The sequence below is a fragment of the Rhea americana genome, unplaced genomic scaffold (genome assembly GCF_003343005.1).
Source record: "Rhea americana isolate MKP2758 unplaced genomic scaffold, rheAme1 scaffold_469, whole genome shotgun sequence".
In the NCBI taxonomy this organism is placed as follows: Eukaryota; Metazoa; Chordata; class Aves; order Rheiformes; family Rheidae; genus Rhea; species Rhea americana.
Genome location: NW_028186611.1, coordinates 46936 through 65259, shown reverse-complemented (window position 1 = coordinate 65259; position 18324 = coordinate 46936). Strand labels below are relative to the sequence as shown.

Sequence of the window (18324 nt, the reverse complement as noted above, 5' to 3'; positions counted from 1 at the left end):
AATGGGAGAGAAAAGACTATGTAGTTTGCTTCACTTACCCCATGGCTTGTACAAGAGCAAAACAGAATTTGGTGGTGTGGAAAGTAGGCAATTTCAAGAAGTTGATGAAGGAAACTAATTTAAATGCAATGTTTGCTTCACTTCTGAAATTTTATGTTCCAGGATTAATTAGTATCAAATAATAGTAAAATTGTGAGGGACTCGCACTCCATAAATTGAAATGATGCGTGGTGGCACTGTCAGCTCCTTATTCTGCAAGTGAATTTCCCATAGATCGGAGCAGGAAAATACACTCCTGATAGTGTGTATGCTAACACATCTAAGTACCTTAAGGTGGGCAGGTAACATTGTCTGATGCTGCAGCCGTATCCCAGGCTTATCCTTTGTAGTTGGGAGATAGGGATTTCTGTCCCCGTTCCCATGCCATAGGCTCTCACTGTCCTCTGGCTACCTTCTAAAAAAATTTGCTTCTGTTCTGACTGTCATGCTGAGACTTACTGCCTGACCTGGGATCTTTCCAATCCTCGTCTCTGAAGATGGAGGATGTTCATGTATTTGGTTGATGTTATAGGATCTCTGATGCATCTTGACAAGGTCCTAAATGGGAGAAGGAGCAGAGGTCCTTAGCTTGTCTGTGTTTGCAGAAAGGGAAAGTGTGTTAGGACTTACTGGAAAAGAGTAAAGGAAGCAACCTCTCCGTATCCTTCCTGGGAAGGGGTAAGGTAAAGGAGCCCTATGGCAGCTTCCAGCAGCAACCTGCACCTGTCAGAGACCATTTCTGTGTCTCATGGGCTCCACACTCAGCTCTCTCTCTGAGCTGAGACCTCCCAGCCAAGGGCAGGAGCAGGAAGGGGGAACTCSTATACGCAGGAATTCACACCTGATCATTCTTGCATGTCCTGGTTTTGCTGTGTGTGACAGCTGCTCCTCTCCAGCTCCTCTGGCTCCACTGTGCATGAAAGCGCATGCGTGCCAGGACAGGAGCAACTGGGTGTTTTGACCCTGGGAAGTGTGAGGAAGATAGCTGAGGTGTAAATTACATGGCAGGCTGCCTTCACCAAAGTGAAAATGAAAAACTCTTCCAACTAGTGTGCCCAAGTTTCTTAGCTCCCACAGTCCAAATGCTCTTCCTCTCACTCCTGCGGAGGGCAACTCAGAAGCCGATTTTCACCTGTCTGTCTGAAGGTGAAGCACTGTTTGATTTACAGGATGGTGTCCTGGTTGCGGAATGGTGACTCCAATGTAGAAATCGGAGGGCAGGGAGAGATGCTGTTGGCTGCAAGAAGTGTTAATTGTCAGGTGACGTATTTTGCTACCTGGAGGATTTGCTGTCCTGCAGTGATTTTTTCATTTTCCAGTTATTAGTCTCCCATGTCCCCAGCACTGCTATAGTACTGGAATAGTGTTTTGTCATTGTTAATTTTTCCTGCTGACTGCTGGAAATGCGATTTTCTTGATTACAATAACACCACCTTATGTTTTTGTAACACCCCTCAGCGCAAGGGATTTCAAAGTACATGCATAGAATCATAGAATCGATAGAGTTGGAAGGGACCTCTGGAGATCATCTAGTCCAACCCCCCTGCTCATGGAAGGTCACCTACAGCATGTTAGACAAGATTGCATCCAGGCAGGCCTTGAGTATCTCCAGAGAAGGAGACTCCACAACCTCTCTGAGCAACCTCTTCCAGTGCTCTGTCACTCTCACAGGGAAGACATTCCTCCTCACATTCAGGCGGAACTTCCTGTGGTTCAGTTTGTGCCCACTGCCTCTTGTCCTGTCACATGGGACAACTGAAAAGAGTTTAGCCCCATCCCCTTGACACCCWCCCTTCAGGTACTTGTACACACTGGTAAGATCCCCCCTCAGTCTTCTCTTCCCGAGGCTAAAGAGGCCCAGCTCTCGCAGACGTTCCTCACAGGGCAGATGCTCCAGCCCTCTGATCATCTTTGTAGCCCTATGCTGGACTCTCTCCGGTAGCTCCACGTCTCTCTTGTACTGGGGAGCCCAGAACTGGACGCAGTACTTGAGATGAGGCCTCAGCAGGGCTGAGTAGAGGGGCAGGATGACCTTCCTCAACCTGCTGGCAACAGTCTTCCTAATGCACCCTAGGATACCATTGGCCTTCCTGGCCACAAGGGCATATGGCTGGCATGTTGGAACAGTTTCACCAGCTTCTGAAATGTGACTTTCTCCAGACTGGGAAGCAGCAGTTGTTTCACAGTACTCAGTAGCATCATGTTCACAGTTCGGCTCTTGCTACGTATTTTGGGTGCTGGCTATCTATGCTGGCCGTTTCTGGAGGTAAATCATGCTGAGCAAATCCTGGAGGGTTGGATATGAAGCCTTTTTGGAAAAAAAAGAGGTTGTGTGATCCAGACAAACCTCAATGTTGTGATTCACCTGCAGCAGGACTGCATGTGTGCCCTATTCAATGTCATAGCTCTGCCTGAGCTGCAAATTGTGAAATATCAGGTTTTCCTTGAGGTTTGACATGCTACTAGTAGAAAGCATGCCTATCTGCCTCTCCCTCCAGCATCTCGCCCTCCCTTTTGCCCAAACCATCCTGATTTCCACACACCTCCCCTCTTTCAGTCCACCTCTAATTTGGTGGACATGAATTTGGATGTGGACAAGCAATATACTCTTCCAGCAAAGGAGGCCAATGGAATCCAAGGGTGTATTAGAGAGAATGTTGCCAGCAGATCAAAGGGGGTGGTCCTTCCCCTCTACTCAGCACCGGTGAGGCCACACCAGGAGTACTGTGCCCAGTTCTGGGCTCCCCAGTTCAAGAGAGATGTGGAGCTACTGGTGCTGCTAAGATGATTAAGGAACTGAAGCATCATTCATATGAGRAAGGTCTGAGAGAGCTGAGATTGTTTAGCTTGGAGAAGAGAAGACTGGGGGTGGATCTTATCAATGTGTTTAAATATCTGAAAGGAGAATATAAAGCAGATGGAGCCAGACTCTCTTCAGTGGTGCTCAGTGACAGTACAAGGGGCAATGAGTACAAGYGGAATGACCAGAAATTCTGTCTGAACATAAGAAAAAGCATTTTTWCTGTGAGGATGACTGAGCACTGAAACAGGTTGCCCAGAGAGGTTGTGGAGACTTCATCTTTGGCAATATTCAAAAGTTGTCTGGGCACAGTCCTAAGCAACCTGCTCAAGGACCCTACTTGAGCTCCTCTGCTCAAGGGGACAGGCTGGCACAGGCAGAGGTGCTTTGTTGTCTATCTTCCTGGTCAGGCATTGGTACCACTGAACACATTCTAGTGGAGGGGAGAACATCTCTTCTCAAAACCTAGAAAAGAAGGTCAGTTTTCATTTTCATCTGCAGGATCTGGGATTTCGGATCAAGGAGGAGATGTTTAACTGTGATGTGAGAGCTCTCTTCCTGTGGCCTGCCCTCACCAGGACTGTGCTGCAGTAAATGATCCTGCACCCAGACCAGTTTTATCCTTGGTTGGGGCTACTTCTTTGCAGCTCTAACCGCAGGTTTACACATCCCAATTGCTGCTCCTGCGCTGATGGTATCCAGTATCATCTCACTTCTGTGAATGGAGCACAGCATTACTGCATTCCATTCTTGCTGGTTGGTCCCATTGGTGTGGTCAGGATCAAACCCRTCTGCCAGCAGGCTGTTGTCCTCTTTGCCCTGTGGAGCCACACACTGTGGTGCAAGCTAGTTGTGAGTGAGTACCTGGTTGTACGGATGGACTGGCAGAGCATWGGGACAGTGTGCTGCCCCTTGCTGTGATGCTGTCTCTCTTTGCCTGATATAGGAAAGCAGGGCTGTTCTGTAGCACCTAATGAGTCTTACATGTGCATTTGTCTCAAAACAGCACTGCTGAAGGTCAGGTAGGGCCAGATGGGACAAAGAGAAATGAAAACAGAGAAATCCCCAGTCTGGGGTTGAGGGTGAGGTGATGGGCCAACACAAATGCTTTCACATGGCACTCTGTCTGAACTGGGAAAGCTCCAAATGGCCCTGCYCTTGGTCAGAGGCCTGCTGAGCTAGGTACTATACAAACTAAAAAAGACAGTCTGCACTACCCAGCACGCACAGTCTAATATAAGATGGGATGACATACTGAGCGTGGAGCATGTGAGGAAATGAGGAGGATGTGGCACACAGCACAGTCCCTGCAGTACTAGCCAGAGGCTCAGTTTCAGCATACTGATCTCTAGGTCTAATTTTAGTGACTGAATTCAGGGCCCTTCAACTCCTTACAGTTTTGCCATTTCTTTATATCCCTGGTGTCAAAATGCCAGACTTCTTACTCAGGAGGAGAAGAGGATGGACGTTCCCTGACCGAAAGCAAGACATGGTGGAGTCTTGCTTTCTCAGAGCAGGAGACAGGAGATGCTGGCATGCTTTGGGAAGAGACGTGTCAGGTCTCCTCCTGGATCCCCCTGCACAGCAGCYGAGTACAAGCTGACTTGCTGGCATAAAAAGCAGCAATCTAAGTCCCAGCAGTGCAGATGAGGGGGCAGTCATAGYGAAAAGATGTATGAGCCCTTGCTGATGTTTATATGGGAGAACGAGTGAGCTCTGAGCTTTTGGATGTGTGYGACTGTATATATACTGCCAGAATGCATTGGGACTGGTGCGAACATGGGTGCTCTCCCTGGCTGTGAATTGCCTACCTGTTTGTGAGAGAAGGGAAATAAAGCTCCATTGGTCATATGAATAATCCATCAGATTCGGTCAGATATGTGGGGTTAATTTTCTTGGGCTTCTTTTTTTCTTTCTTTTTTAAAGGGTTCAGCTAGAATAATATCAGTGCAGTGTCTCAGAGAGTTCTCATTTAAAGTATACATTCTGTGCTATTTAGAGAGTGGTTGATTGCCAGGACATCTGAACCTCATGGTGGAGGGAGAGATGCATGGTCAGGAGGGGTCAGTGCTAGCCCAGTGCTCTGTCAWTGTCACCAAGGATGTGGTTAACCCCTGCTCGGCTCTGGATTCCTGTCCATGCGTCCAAGCCTCTCTGTTCTGCCAGATCCCCTGCCTGTCTGCCCCTCTTACCTTGTATCCAGTGTTGTTTTCCAAGGCAACATCTCCTAGCACRCTTTCCCCTCATGCCATCCCTTCATTTCTTTTTATTATTTCCATTTCAAGAGCTGTCTGTCAGGCAGGAGGTGCCACTGCAAGGAGGAGTGCTGTCCCCTGCTGCCTTCCCTCTCTGATTCCCATGTAAAGCTGCTTGGCAGAGGGCACGGGATGGCTAGAAAAGGAGTCTCCTTGGGGCTGGATCCTAAGGAGGCTGGAGATTAGGAGAGGAGTGCAGATTTTCTTCATAGCACCACAAACCTTCTCCTGCACTTCACCAACCGAGTTGCTCTGCTGAGAGCTTCAGCTCCTTCCCCTGATCTGTCTGGGCCTGTCTGAGCAAACTCAACATGAGCTTAAAAGTGTAGCAAATGGAGGAAGTGGAGACTGTGTGCGTCCTAGTGCGAAAGAATGAGGGAGGGACCCAGCGGGGCTGGAGGCATAACTGGCCATCAGCATCGCCTCTTGTCGGCCTTGTGGCTCTGTGCTGCGTTACAGTGAGAACCAAGCCTGTGCTCTGGATGCCAGCATTTAGAAAACCATTTCTGATATTTGTAATCAAATGCGGTATCAAGTTGAACCTGAACATAACGATACTGTGAGCAGACTCTGCTCTTCTGCTGGGTACTGAAAATGTGTTTGAGTCACTGGAGTTGCTCTGGGTTTGCAGCAGACTTGTAGATAGGGTTGGTCCTCAGCATGCCCAGCAGGCTCTCTCCATACTGTGATGGTGTCATTGTATCTGCTTGCTGGGCACTTGGTATTGCAAACTGCACCAGTGCCTGGCACTCTGATGCCCGTTGTGACAAGCTAACATACAAATGGCTGGCATGAAGCTATGAGCAGCTTCTCTGTGAGTCTGCATGCCTGTCTCAAAGCCAGCTTGGGCCTCTCACTGATCTTCTCCTGGGGGAAGTTTTGTTTTCTCAATTGGGACCACAGCAGGGGAAGGGGCTGATGTTTAAACTGGATGCTGTGCTGTTCCTTGATCCTGCGCCATCACTCTCTCCTGGGGCCCATTCATGCCTGGCAGGGCTGGAATAGCTCTACCTCCTTTCTAGAAGTGCCTGACAAGAGCCTTATGTTTGCTTTAGGCAGTGGGTAGTGTTGAAAGTAGTGGTGTCTGTGGTCTGCCCTGTTGTTTGTCTTGCCTCACGTTTTACATCTGAACATGTCCTGCTCCGGCTAAAACCATTGCTTGGATGGCAGATGCACAGAGTGCAGGCAGCTCAGAGGGCCACTTAGTGTTTCTAAGGGCCAGGTTGAAGAGAGAGCTTCTATCAGGATGACTGGTCTCTTACTCTTCTGCTGCTTTTCCAATAATGGTTCCATTTTACAGACTCTTGTAGACATTGCCAGAAGGCAGGAGATCCTCCAGCTGAGAAGGGTGACAGGTGCTCCAGAGAATCTGTATCTGTAACTCTTTCCATTTGCTCATCTTCTCCCTTCTCTCTCTTTCTCTCATCTCTCTCCTCTGTTTCTTCTCCACCTTTGCGAGGCCTGCTCTGCCYGAGATACTCAGGCCTGAGCAAGGGCTGCAGGATTTTGCTGTGAGTGCATGCCAAGCTGAATGAGAGTGTGGAGGCCGAGGTGAGCTGGGACATGAGGTGAACGTCTCTGAAGAGGTGGGAGCTGCTCAGCTCCTCTATTGCATAGATGATTCAGTCCTAAGATGTGGCTGATTGGGACATCAATTTTGCCACATTGGGAAGCTCAGAGCTTGGCAGCAGTGTGGGAATCCTCTCTGCAAGATGTTATAATAGTGATCAGCCCTGGAATCATGAATGACCAGGCTTGCATGTCTTGAAGGTTACCCCATGAGCCAGGCCAGGGAGGATGAGTGGGGGGTTGCATTTAGGCAGTCCTGGTTGTGGGGTGGGAGGCATTCAACAACGCAGGGAAGGTGAAGAATATATGCAGGCACTCGGTGGAGAGGCAGGATGACCTGCCAGCTGATCTGCGTGTTCCTCTGCAGTCTTGGGGATGTTACACCACTTTTTACCAACCAGAGACCCCGAACACCTCTGCTGTGTTTCCACACAGCTTYTCTAGGGAAATCTAAGGCTGAACAAGCATTTTGTGGCAGATAGTTGGTTTGACCGAAGTCTGAGCGCCGGTGTGCTTGAGCACTGCGAGGACCATAAGAGGGCCTTTTGCTGAATAACTGTTTTGCTGGCTGTAACCACATGGCTCTTTGTTTGCAGGTCTTTTAACAAGCAGTGAATTCTTCCAGCAGTGAGAGATGAAGCAGAGTCTTTTGGTGGCATTTGAATTTCTGAGCAGATGAGGCTGATGAAGTGACAAAGCCCATCCCTGCAGTGCTCCAACATGCCTTCTGTTTCCCGACAAACACCAAGGGGCACTGTGCAGCATGAACAAACCATTACTTCTTTTTTTTTTTTTATTTCGACAGGATTCAGCTGGTATTTTAATGATTTCAGGTTGAGCTATAAATTAAATTTTAATTAGATGGGTACCTCGTACTCAAAATTAAAGGCAGCCTCTGATGTGAAGATTGATAAACACAAGACTAGGGAAGGACAAGACTAGGGAAGAGACCTGGACTTAGGCAGGATTCCTGTGGTGGATCCTGCTCGCAGGACTTGCAGGATAGTGGGGAAGTGTGTGTGCATGAAAGGATGCTTTTGCCCACCTGTGAAGGGTCATGTAATGTCTACAGGGGCTGAGTATCCCTTATCTCCCTGAATGTGACTTCCAGGCCCTTGCCCAGAAGGGAGCAGATGGGGCATTGCTCATCCACCTGCACTGCTGCCCTGCAGTTTCAGGGCAACCCATTGACTGTGTGGCGGAGTGGTGATGGCCGTAACTGCAAAATCAGCATCCTCAGAGAGGTGGTGGGAATGTGACTGAGTATACTCCCCCTGGGGTGCTCAGCCTTTCAGGCAAGGAAGTGAGTGATTCACTGGGTGTCTCCAAGCCAGTGTAAGTGTCAGCAGAAAGGGACAGGATGACCTCCTGCCACCTCTGTGCTTTGGGCAGGTTGGTCTGCTGTCTCTYCCTCTGCCCCATACACTGTGGGAGATGTCTCCCCCTTCCTTCTGCATCAGTGAAAGCTGGCTGAAGTGCTCTTGCTCACTGCATGGGGCTTACTGGGCTCTGAGGAAGTGGGAGAAAGCAATTTGGCTACTTTCTGTTGCTCTTCGGTGGCTGCTTTCAGATTAGAGTTTCAGAGAAGTCTGTCTTGCTCAGGTATCTTGTATCAGCCAAAGGAAAAAAAAAGCACAAATCTATGTGTGGTTATTGTTGCTGAGAACAAAAATGGGGATTTGTCTGTCTTTCTCTTGGTTCAAGCTCCAGCATTCATTTATTCACATATCAGGTATCATGGTCGATCAGTCCTTTGCATATCTATTTTCTGTCTGTTCCTTCAGCCATCATTTTGCCTCTGACTCTTTAGACAAGACTGCTTTTTTCCAAGTAGCAAATAATTCTTTTCTGTAGTCTGAAAGCCTTGCATGCACTCCATGACATGCATGCTTTCTAGTAGGGCCATCAGGTTTGTTGTGTCGACCTCTCCTCCTTGTGCTCCCTTGCTGGCATTGTGGCATTTGTGATGGCCTCTTTGAACTATGTGAACAGTCACCCTTGGAGGTTGATGAGGCAGGAAGGACCTTTTACTGGACAACTCTCCTTTGCCTGGTCCTCTGTTCATCCCTGGGCATGGTGAACATTTGATCCAGAAGATCTCCTGCAGCAGCCATTATCTGGATACTGCTGTCTTTTTATGCAGCACCAGGACACTTCTTAGGCACCTCCTCACGTGCCCTATACAGCTGGAACAGCTCTTGTGCCCATCCAAAGTCAGCAAGAGGAAGCAGGTGCATCCTCCACTCAAGAGGTTATAAGGCAAGGCCTGGAATAGAACTGGCACTTTGGCAGGGAGCTGCATACATAGACAGCTGGTGCTTGTCAGACTACTGGGACTTCCCTGGCCTTTAAAAGGAAACCTGCCCTCATGCCAAATCATTGAGGGATATCAGCTGTGGGGTGGCTAGCCAGCCTGCTTGGTTTGGCATGCTTGCTAGCTGCCCATCAGAGCAGCTGGAGAAAGAGGGTCAAGCAATAGTTTATTCATTAATGGAATAGCAGGGAGAGGAAAGCCTATGCCACTGAGGAGATCAGCTACCTCCTGCTCTGCTGGCATGACAAGAAATGTCTTTTGAAGTACTGGGTGCAGTAATGCTGCTCGCAGAAGCAAAAGGCCAAGAGATACTGTGTTTCTAGAAAGATGAGGACAACGTGGAGAAAGTCGCAGAAGGATCTTGGAGTGCTGGTGGAGGACTAACTGACCATGAGCCTTCAATGTGCCCTTGTAGCCAGGAAGGCCAATGGTATCCTAGGGTGCATTAGGAAGACTGTTGCCAGCAGGTTGAGGAAGGTCATCCTGCCCCTCTACTCAGCCCTGCTGAGGCCTCATCTCAAGTACTGCGTCCAGTTCTGGGCTCCCCAGTACAAGAGAGACRTGGAGCTACCGGAGAGAGTCCAGCATAGGGCTACAAAGATGATCAGAGGGCTGGAGCATCTGCCCTGTGAGGAACGTCTGCGAGAGCTGGGCCTCTTTAGCCTCRGGAAGAGAAGACTGAGGGGGGGGATCTTATCAATGTGTACAAGTACCTGAAGGGAGGGTGTCAAGGGGATGAGGACAAATTCTTTTCRGTTGTCCCATGTGACAGGACAAGAGGCAGYGGGCACAAAGTGAACCACAGGAAGTTCCACCTGAATGTGAGGAGGAATGTCTTCCCTGTGAGAGTGACAGAGCACTGGAAGAGGTTGCCCAGAGAGGTTGTGGAGTCTCCTTCTCTGGAGATATTCAAAGTCCGCCTGGATGCAATCTTGTCTAACATGCTGTAGGTGACCTTCCATGAGCASGGGGGTTGGACTAGATGATCTCCGGAGGTCCCTTCCAACCTTCCCGATTCTRTGATTCTATGAAAGGGATGATGTGTGATTGGGAAATGGGACCTGAGGATAAAGATGAGAGGGATGGTGTTTGCTTCACCTGGGAAAGAAGAGTGCTCAGCATTCCCAAGGTGATAGTGAGCATCTCTCCATTATGGCTCCTGAATGGGACAAGAAAGAGTTGGCTTCATGTGAAGTAGTGAGTCTTACACAGCAGAAATATGCTGGATCTGCTGTGCATGTCAGGATTAAGCTGATATACTCTTGATGCACTGGATTTTTACTGTGTATGTATTGCCTGATGGTATCGATTGCAAACAATAAATCTGATGCTTCCACAGGCATATAACCGCCTGGAAGGTCCTGCAAAGAAATAAAGGAGCCTTGTGCTCTGCACTGACTCCTCATCTCTGCTGGTTATACCCCTTCTACCTGGGCACAGCTTCTTTGAGCTTAGCTGGGCTGTTGATCTCAGTTTCCTTAGGAAGAATGAACTTGTGGCAGGGACTCAGAAGGGATATGATGCTGCATGACCTTGAGAAGAGACCACACCCCTTTTCTGCCCCAGTTATTCTGGCTCTGCCTTCATTGCTGGCAGCCTGGCCCCTGCTGTTGTCAGTGTCCCACTGTTCACATCTCGGTGAGCTGCTCCACCTGTGCAAGACTGCATTTGATCTGACTCGAGGGCTTTGCCCAGTAAACTTCCATATCCACCTTGCCACTCCATCTGTTGACTTAGCTTCACAATTAATGGAACGGTTTGTTTCTCAGCTGCAAAGCTTATGCATGTTGAACTTCCCTGTTGTTTTGCCGTGTCAGTGGACCTTCAATAATTTACTGTGTGCCTACTTTACTTTTGGACTCTGGTCTCAAGTATCTTACAGTTGATTTTCTCATTTGCAGCTGGCTTGTGGCCTTCCTCACCTCTGAGCTAATCCTCAGTCTTCTCTGTCCCACGCTGGCACCCACCTCTTGACCATACTTGGCTCTACCTCCATCTGTGCTTGCCAGGTCTCTCCCTGCCTTGTGATCTCTGGATCTCTTGTGATCTCTGCCGCTTTCGAGCACTCCACTTCTGTGCCTTTTTAAAGTTCTGTCTCCTAGTCTCATCACCTCTGCCTTTTCCTCAAGCCTCATCCCCTTGGTTCCAACCTGGATGGGACAGTGTTCCTGTCTGCTACCTCTCTTCTTATTTGGCCACCTCAGACCTGGGCTTTGGTCTCCATTGCTGCCTCTTTCTTTTACAACTCCCTCTACAGCACTCACTCATCTTCCCCACAGTGATGCAGCCCTCCTCTGACAGAACTTCAGGAGCTGTTCTTACAGAATGTCTTTTAGGCCTTCCTCATCCCCTCTCTCAGCTCCCTCTCTCTGGCGATCTAATTCACTTGCCCAGCTTCAGCCACCCTTTGATGAGGGTTCATGGGTGTGCCGCTGTGGTACACAGTGCCCCATGGTGTCCATCTTGCCTGAGCTCAGCCTCCTGTCCCAGTTCTCTCCTCAGCTTCACCAGTGGCCAAAACTCAGCTCTTGATTTTCGTCTTCATACCTTTGCCATCTTTTCACACTGCTTGTTCTCCTGTCTGGGTCCTTCTCCTACTTTCTCCCGTGAGTGCTGCAGGCTTCTCACCCCAGAGACCTGGCCAGCTATGTAGGCTGGAAGGAGGAGCTGGTAGTGCAGCCCTGTATTCCTGTATGGTTTTTCTAGGGTAGCCGATCTGCTGCTACTTTTGAGCTCTGCAGTGGCCCTGCAAGGAGCTGGGTTGCTTTGGGAAGAAGCACGGATTTAAGGGCTGGCTCTCTAGTCTGGATCATGACTTGATTTAAAAAGGCAGCTGGGAAAGCAGTGAGTTCATTCCCACCTGCGTGCATTGGTGGTGGAGAAGCAGAGCGTTCCCTCGGTCTTGGTGCTTATTGTATCTCTTCAGCTCCTGGCTGGCCTGCAGAGTGGGCAGCATGGGCTTTTGACCACTTGTAGTCAGCTCTGTCAGCTCTGGGTTATGCCAGTAGAGTCTGTGACTGGGCACTCAAAGTGATGGGAAACTTTTGCTGGCAGTGACTTTTTCACCTGGAGCGATCCCTTTGGGGTCTGAGAGCGTAGTCTGAGGCCCCTTGCCCTTCGCTTTTCTGTTCTCTGTTTTTGGGTTGATAGTAAGGTCAAGATTTTCTTGCTTCCTTGAGATCTGACCACAAAGTGGAGCTCCCCGGTAAAAAGGATGGTGTGACAAAGCTTGGTGGCTGTGTTTTGGCCTAATCCTTTGGAGATGATTGGAGGCAGCTTAAAAACTGGTGGTCTCTGAGCAGGCMCTGCTGATATACAACTTGTGGCCAAGCTCCTTTCAGCTCTCCTTTACACAAGCCATRGCTGTGTCAGGTTTCAGGACTTTGTTAACAGCCCTGCTTCTGTGGAGATGTGAGTGGTGTGGAAGCACCCATGACAAGATAGTCTGTTTTCCCCCCTTTTCTTCATTTTGCAAACATTGTAATTGCTCTTTGTATTACTTTCCCTCTCTCAGTCCTGTAACATACTGATGCAGACTCCAAGTCACATCATGTGTGTGCTGGTGCCRCTATTCCCCACAGGGATTGCAACAACATCCTAGAGTGCCCTGTTCTGCTACTAGAAAAACAGTGTGATCTGAGAAGATTTCCCTCCAGCTGTTTTAGGAGAAAACTTTGAATGAGGTAGGTAGGCAAGTATTAAGCATCCTTGTTGATGTCARTAATGAGGTCAATGTTTATAGTGGGTGTCTGTCTCTTATCAGGGAGACTGTTTCTCCCAACAAAAGCTCCCAGCCCTGCTCTGGCAGGACAGAGCATCCTCATCTCTCTTACAGGACTGTCCCAAAGCATGAAAAGTGTTTGGCTCAACTGCAGATCTGGCAGTTGTTCTGTTCTTCGTACAGTCATACTCTTCTTTTTTTTCCTTAAAAAGCCATGATTCCTGCTTTTCTTGTGCACAAGGGGGGCATTGCTTTTGCTTTGAGGGAAGGCACTACTATTTCTGTAGAATTGGAAGGGGACCTGTAGCAGCCTTGACAAATCGTTTTCAGAGATTATGTCCCAGAACTGCTGTTAAGGAATCCCAGGTGGGCTTTGGGTAGTCAGTTGGGATGTCTTGGAGACCACACTGCAGCCCTGAAGTTTTAAACTGCTTAGAGTGTGTGAATCTTATCAAGGGTCTCTCTGCTCTAATATCTTTTGCATTCTCCTAGTCTTCATTAAGTGATGGAGAGCTAGCTGGATGCCTCCAAGAAACCAATGAATCTTGAATATCRCTGTCTCTAGTATGTGTTGCAGTAACCTAAAATAACTAAGGGAGCTGAAGATTCCCCGATCGGTTGGTTGTTAGTGGAGCAAGGGGCAGAGTGATGGGGAGGATTCTTGTCTGGTGTGTTGCTTAAAAAGCAGGAGTTATATGAGACGCCTCTGCTCTGCTGCTAAAAACAACTCAACTTGTTTTTATTTAATACAGTTTTGATCTATGTGTGTTACTCTTTCACCTGCCTAGAAGTGAGAACTCTAGGCTTCAAATGCATTGGAAGCCTGCCCGTGTTCCTGCAAGTCTTTTTGAGGGATCGAGTTTGCCTGCTTGTCAGAAATGTGATTTCCTTTCAGCAGTACTCTCAGCTCAGTCACAAGAGGTATTGCCTGCACAGGATGTTAGAGGGGGCTGCATTTCCTTGTTCCTGCAGCACATGGGTGAGAAAACTGATTTCCCTGTTCAGCGCTGGCACCTCCATGAGGGACTCAGTGCTTGCTGTATGCCCCAGTTAAACAGGAGCCGGACCCTCACCTTGAATGCTACCTTGTCAGGGGTGTTCAAGGCGCTGGGATTTCACAAATTGCCTTGATTTAGTCGGTTGGATAAGGGACTCTGCCAAAACTCTGAGTCTGAGCTTGACTAGACTCTGAGATGTTGCAATGGGACAAGGAAACCTTCTGCACTGGTAAAAACTCTGCCCAGGCTTGAGTTTGATTCCTACTACCTGCTCTCCGTCAGCAGCTGTGGCCCCCTATATTCTCAAGGCTTACAATTCATATTTCCATCACCATTTTACACATGGGGAAACTGAGGCCCCATGGAGAGAAAGTGATTTTCACTAGTGTCTGTGGCCCTTGGACACCTGCCACGAAATTCCCTAGGCCACTTATCCAAGGCATTGAGCTGTCAGGCTTCCTGCTGGCTTTCCCTGAAAGGCTAGACCTGAAAATGACTCATACCGGCTTTTCTCATTGTGTATCCTGCTTCCATCCTTACTCACAGGGAATCTGAAAGGATTTTTTGGCTCCAGCCCAAAGATTTGAGTAATTGGGTGGGGCTGATTTGACTGGAGGTGACTATGTTATTGCCTATAATGGAGTATTGTCCCCAATTACTCTCTTTAGAGGAAACCTGGCTTGAAGCTGTGATGCTGCAGCTCTGTACAGAGGTTGTCCATGGTCCTGCTGAAACCTGCAAGGGTAATCTGAATGGCCTGTCCATCAGCAGGGGCCCTGAGATGTTTTGAGTGCTCCTGGCAGGGTGTCCCTGCCTCCTTGCTCTGCAGCCTGTGCTTGGGTGGTTGTTAGCCTCACAGTGATAGAAATGCTCATGAGAGCGTTTGGGGACTGCAGCTGGCCTTGAATGTCACTGTTTAAGGGGAGGTGACAGCTGCTGTCAACTCCTCACCTTCACTTTGGGACCTGAAGTTCCTGTGATCTGCCGTGTCACTGGGCGGTTATGCACTAGCTCCAACTCGCTCATCATTGTTACTYCATTTCTCACCTTTTTGGTTCAGACCTCTGTGATATCCCATGTGTCCATTCCCTGGGCGGCAGAGTCAGGGAGAAATACAGCATCACATCAGTGTGGAGATGGCTCTTCAGATAGTGAGCCTTGGTGCTAAGGATCGAAGAGAAGTTTGCTTTGGCTCTTCTGTGTCATAGACTTTGCCTGATGCCTTCATTTGGCCAGGATATGAGTGGTTTGGAAGCAGCTCAGTCCATTCCTGAGAGCAGAGGAGGTTTGGTACAGCAATGGGAGTAAACCCATGTTTTTATAAGGCAATAGTTAATGTGGTCATAGAGCTACCATAGGCAAGAAGTGAGGGTCCAGCCCTGGGTTAAGGACATGTAGAGAGCACTWCCTGCAGTTTTCCGACCCCTTTCTCACATTTGTGATTGGTCCCTGGTTATGTAGGGTCAGAGTTGCCTGGCTTTGTGTGGGTTCTCTGTGGGGAGGAGAGGGTTTGGAAAGCTGGTCTGAGAGTGGTTTGGCCCTTTAAGGTTGAGAAAGTCTCTGGCTGGGCACGGAGGAGGAAGGTGGTTGAGGGAGCCAGTACTGTGTTTCTATATAGAGTCAGGCCCAAGCTCTGCACAACTTGGGTACTTCCCTTAGGGATGGACAGTGATTGCTGGCAATCGAGTCAACATGTCTTGAGAAGCCAATGTCCCATCCTCCTGTACCATTTAATTCCCTAGACTTCACTTGACCTGTAAGAAGAGCCGGAACAGGGAGAGGATGAAATCCAGGAATATCCCTGAATTGTTGACTTATACAGTGAGAAGTCCTTGTGCTCCAGACCCATGTCACTGCATCCTTTTTGGTTTCTGTAGGTGCTTTGCCTGCAGAACAGGCATGACTTTGCAGCTCTCCCCACTCTCTGGCATAGACCTTTCCAGCACAGGGCTCTGGGAATATGTGTTGTGCTGCCTGAGCTCCCAAAATAAAAGTTGTCAGTGATTTGAAAAGGCAAAAACCCACTGAAGAGACACTCTCCCTTCTCACCTGGCTTGTAAACAGTCTGCCCCCTTTGCCAGGCGAACTGCCGACACTGCAGCATTTGGGCGGGTGAGGAGAGGATAGCAAGCAGGGCCCAGCTGCTTTTTTCAGCCTAGCCCCAGGCCCCCATGAGTGCCTGGAGCCCCACTTACCTGACTTCATATGAGCCTGGGGAAAACCAGAATGTTAGGAGAAAAGTGCCCCCATCACATCTCCCTGCCAGGCTGGCAGAGACTGGGCTGGTTGCGTCTCTGTGAGCCTGAAGTGTACTGCCGGGGGGAGGTGGGGGTTGGATGAGGAAGAGGAGGAGGAAAGGTTGTCTGAAGTGCAATGAATACATCTCCAACTCCCACTRCCCTCACATTTCTGAAAGGGGCTGCTTTAGCTGTCGCTTCTGGATTATATTAATTAGCAGGAAAGTGGCGTGCCTGCTTGGAGGATTCTTGCATCCATGCTGAGAGGAAGGTTGGAGGCTTGGCAGGGTCTGTGAGAGCAGCTGCTGGGTTCCCCAAAACTGCTCACTCCTGGTGATGTGGGGAGTGGGGGTGGCAGTCAGCAGAGGCACAGCCCTGCTGCAGTGGCAGAGACACCCACCCTGCTTCAGCTCACTGTGAGGTCTGATCGAGCTGGGATTTTCACCAGGACTTGGGTCTGGCATGTCTCAGGGTGTGGGAGGCAGAGCTTTGGTGCTCCCATGCATGGCTTGGCATGTCCAGTGTGCCCAGATGGATTCCCTCATCCTTTCCCCCAAAGCACCTCTGCAGTGTGGAGTAGTTACCATCTTGGCTTGCCACCTGGGGCATGAGTCGATTCTGAAACGCCCATGCTGAAAACTGTGGTGAGTTTAGTCTTCCAGAAATGGGCCACTGAAGATGAGCATAATGTCTTGGCCTCTCTAGGGCTCAGCAACACAGCACCTCCTTTAGGAGCCTGGTGCAGCTGCTTGCTGCTAACCTTCCTTCCTTGACTGAACCCATGGTCCTTCACATGCAGAAGCTGGTGCTGTGGGGAAAATGGCACTGCGATTTCTGGATGGCATGTGGGCACATGTTGAGGGGGACTCTTCCCGCTGAGCTCAAGCATCTATGGCATCAGGGCTGTGGGTAAAACTGGATGGTCTGTAATTCTGCCAGCTTATCACAAGCCRCCATCAGCTTGATGAGGTGGCTGCCAGGAATGGAGGTATGTTCCTAATGTCATGGTTGCCTGCTCTCTTTCAGGAGAGAAAGCTGTGTGCCCATCCCAGACTTGAGATCTACAAAGAAGATCGAATCTATTTTGTGTGCCCCCTTGCTCGTCAAGGGGACTTTTATGTGCCTGAAATGAAAGAATTGGAGAGGAAGAGCAGGGCTGTGGCAGCTGAGGCTGAAGATGCCCAGACAGATATTACAGGTATGCGTGTCTTATGCACAAGCTTCTGTTCTTCTTCTGTTGGCATCTGCCTTCGCCATGGTCAGGGGCCCCAGATGTCTCCATTGCTGTTCTGTGAAAGCAGCAGTTGAGCGAGCTGATCTATGCCCGCTAAGTGCCTGCTGGATCAGGGAACCACCAAATTTTAGTGATCCATTTCCTATCACTATGATTGAAAAAATAAAGCCTGACCTTGTCCTGGAGGATGTATGCCGTGCCCTAGAGAGCTACATGGTCATGCCTATGATGTCAGGGAAAAGGTGAATCTGTTCTTAGTGCTGCTGCAGAGGCACTGATCCCCTGACATTATAACAGAGCTGGTTATAGCAACTTTTGCAGCTGGACTTGTTTTTTTTCCTTGTCATATACATCTTTCTTGATCTCATCTTCAACTGTTGCATATTGGGATTGTGAAGAACTTAAATACCAGTCTTCTGTAACTGGTGGTAGAATGATCCAATAGCATCTGCTTAAAGAGATCTGTTGGAGTCTGTATGTATTTATAAAGGAAGGGACCACAATCACTGTAGGCGCAGAACAGCAGTGCTATAGTAACCCGAAATGCTAGTTACTGCAGTCGGCCCACATGCTCACATGTTTGTGAGACACGAAAGCTGTGTAATCTGAGRCTTAAGCAAGCAGTGGGGATTTCTGCTTACTGGACTTTGACAGGCTTGTACGGCCACTTTCTGGGGAAGGTGCCTCTTCCTGCCCTGCAGATTGCCCATKCTTTTATAATGGACATGAAAAAAACATGACAGCCTTTTCTGACTATTGAACGTGCCTCTCTGCCTCATGGGTAGTTTGGTATTTTTTTTACACATCTTCAGTTTTGAATTTCTTTAATTCTTAATCATGTTCACTGTAAAAACAAGCAGGAAAATTGCTTTGTGGGAGCTCTTTCCATTTAGTACTGAAGTTAAGAGTCTAATTTGAGTTTCACAAAGTTTTGAGTTCTAGTATTTTTATGGCATTCTTTCTACTTTTCACCTTTTTTTCTGACTTTATATCAGAAGGGCTGGTTTGGGGTTACCTCTGGTCTGCCAGAACACTGAATGTGCCCTACAGCCTGCTCCCTCCCATTTTCTTTACAAGGGCCCCTCAGGCAGCTGTATGAACATCTGGTCATGCAATGAGGTCACACATGGACATTTCAAGACATGTCAAGATGTATG

At 48.8% G+C, this 18324-nt stretch overlaps 1 protein-coding gene across 2 annotated transcripts in view; it reads left to right on the top strand.

Moving 5' to 3' along the window:
- The window catches only part of TEX264 (testis expressed 264, ER-phagy receptor), a 71188-nt gene that overhangs the window by 40566 nt on the left and 12298 nt on the right, over positions 1-18324 (top strand). For both annotated transcript variants that reach the window (XM_085316394.1, XM_085316393.1), the window contains one exon: positions 16960-17131. In XM_085316394.1, the coding sequence (XP_085172520.1) occupies positions 16960-17131 (172 nt within the window). The remainder of the gene's footprint in view (positions 1-16959; positions 17132-18324) is intronic.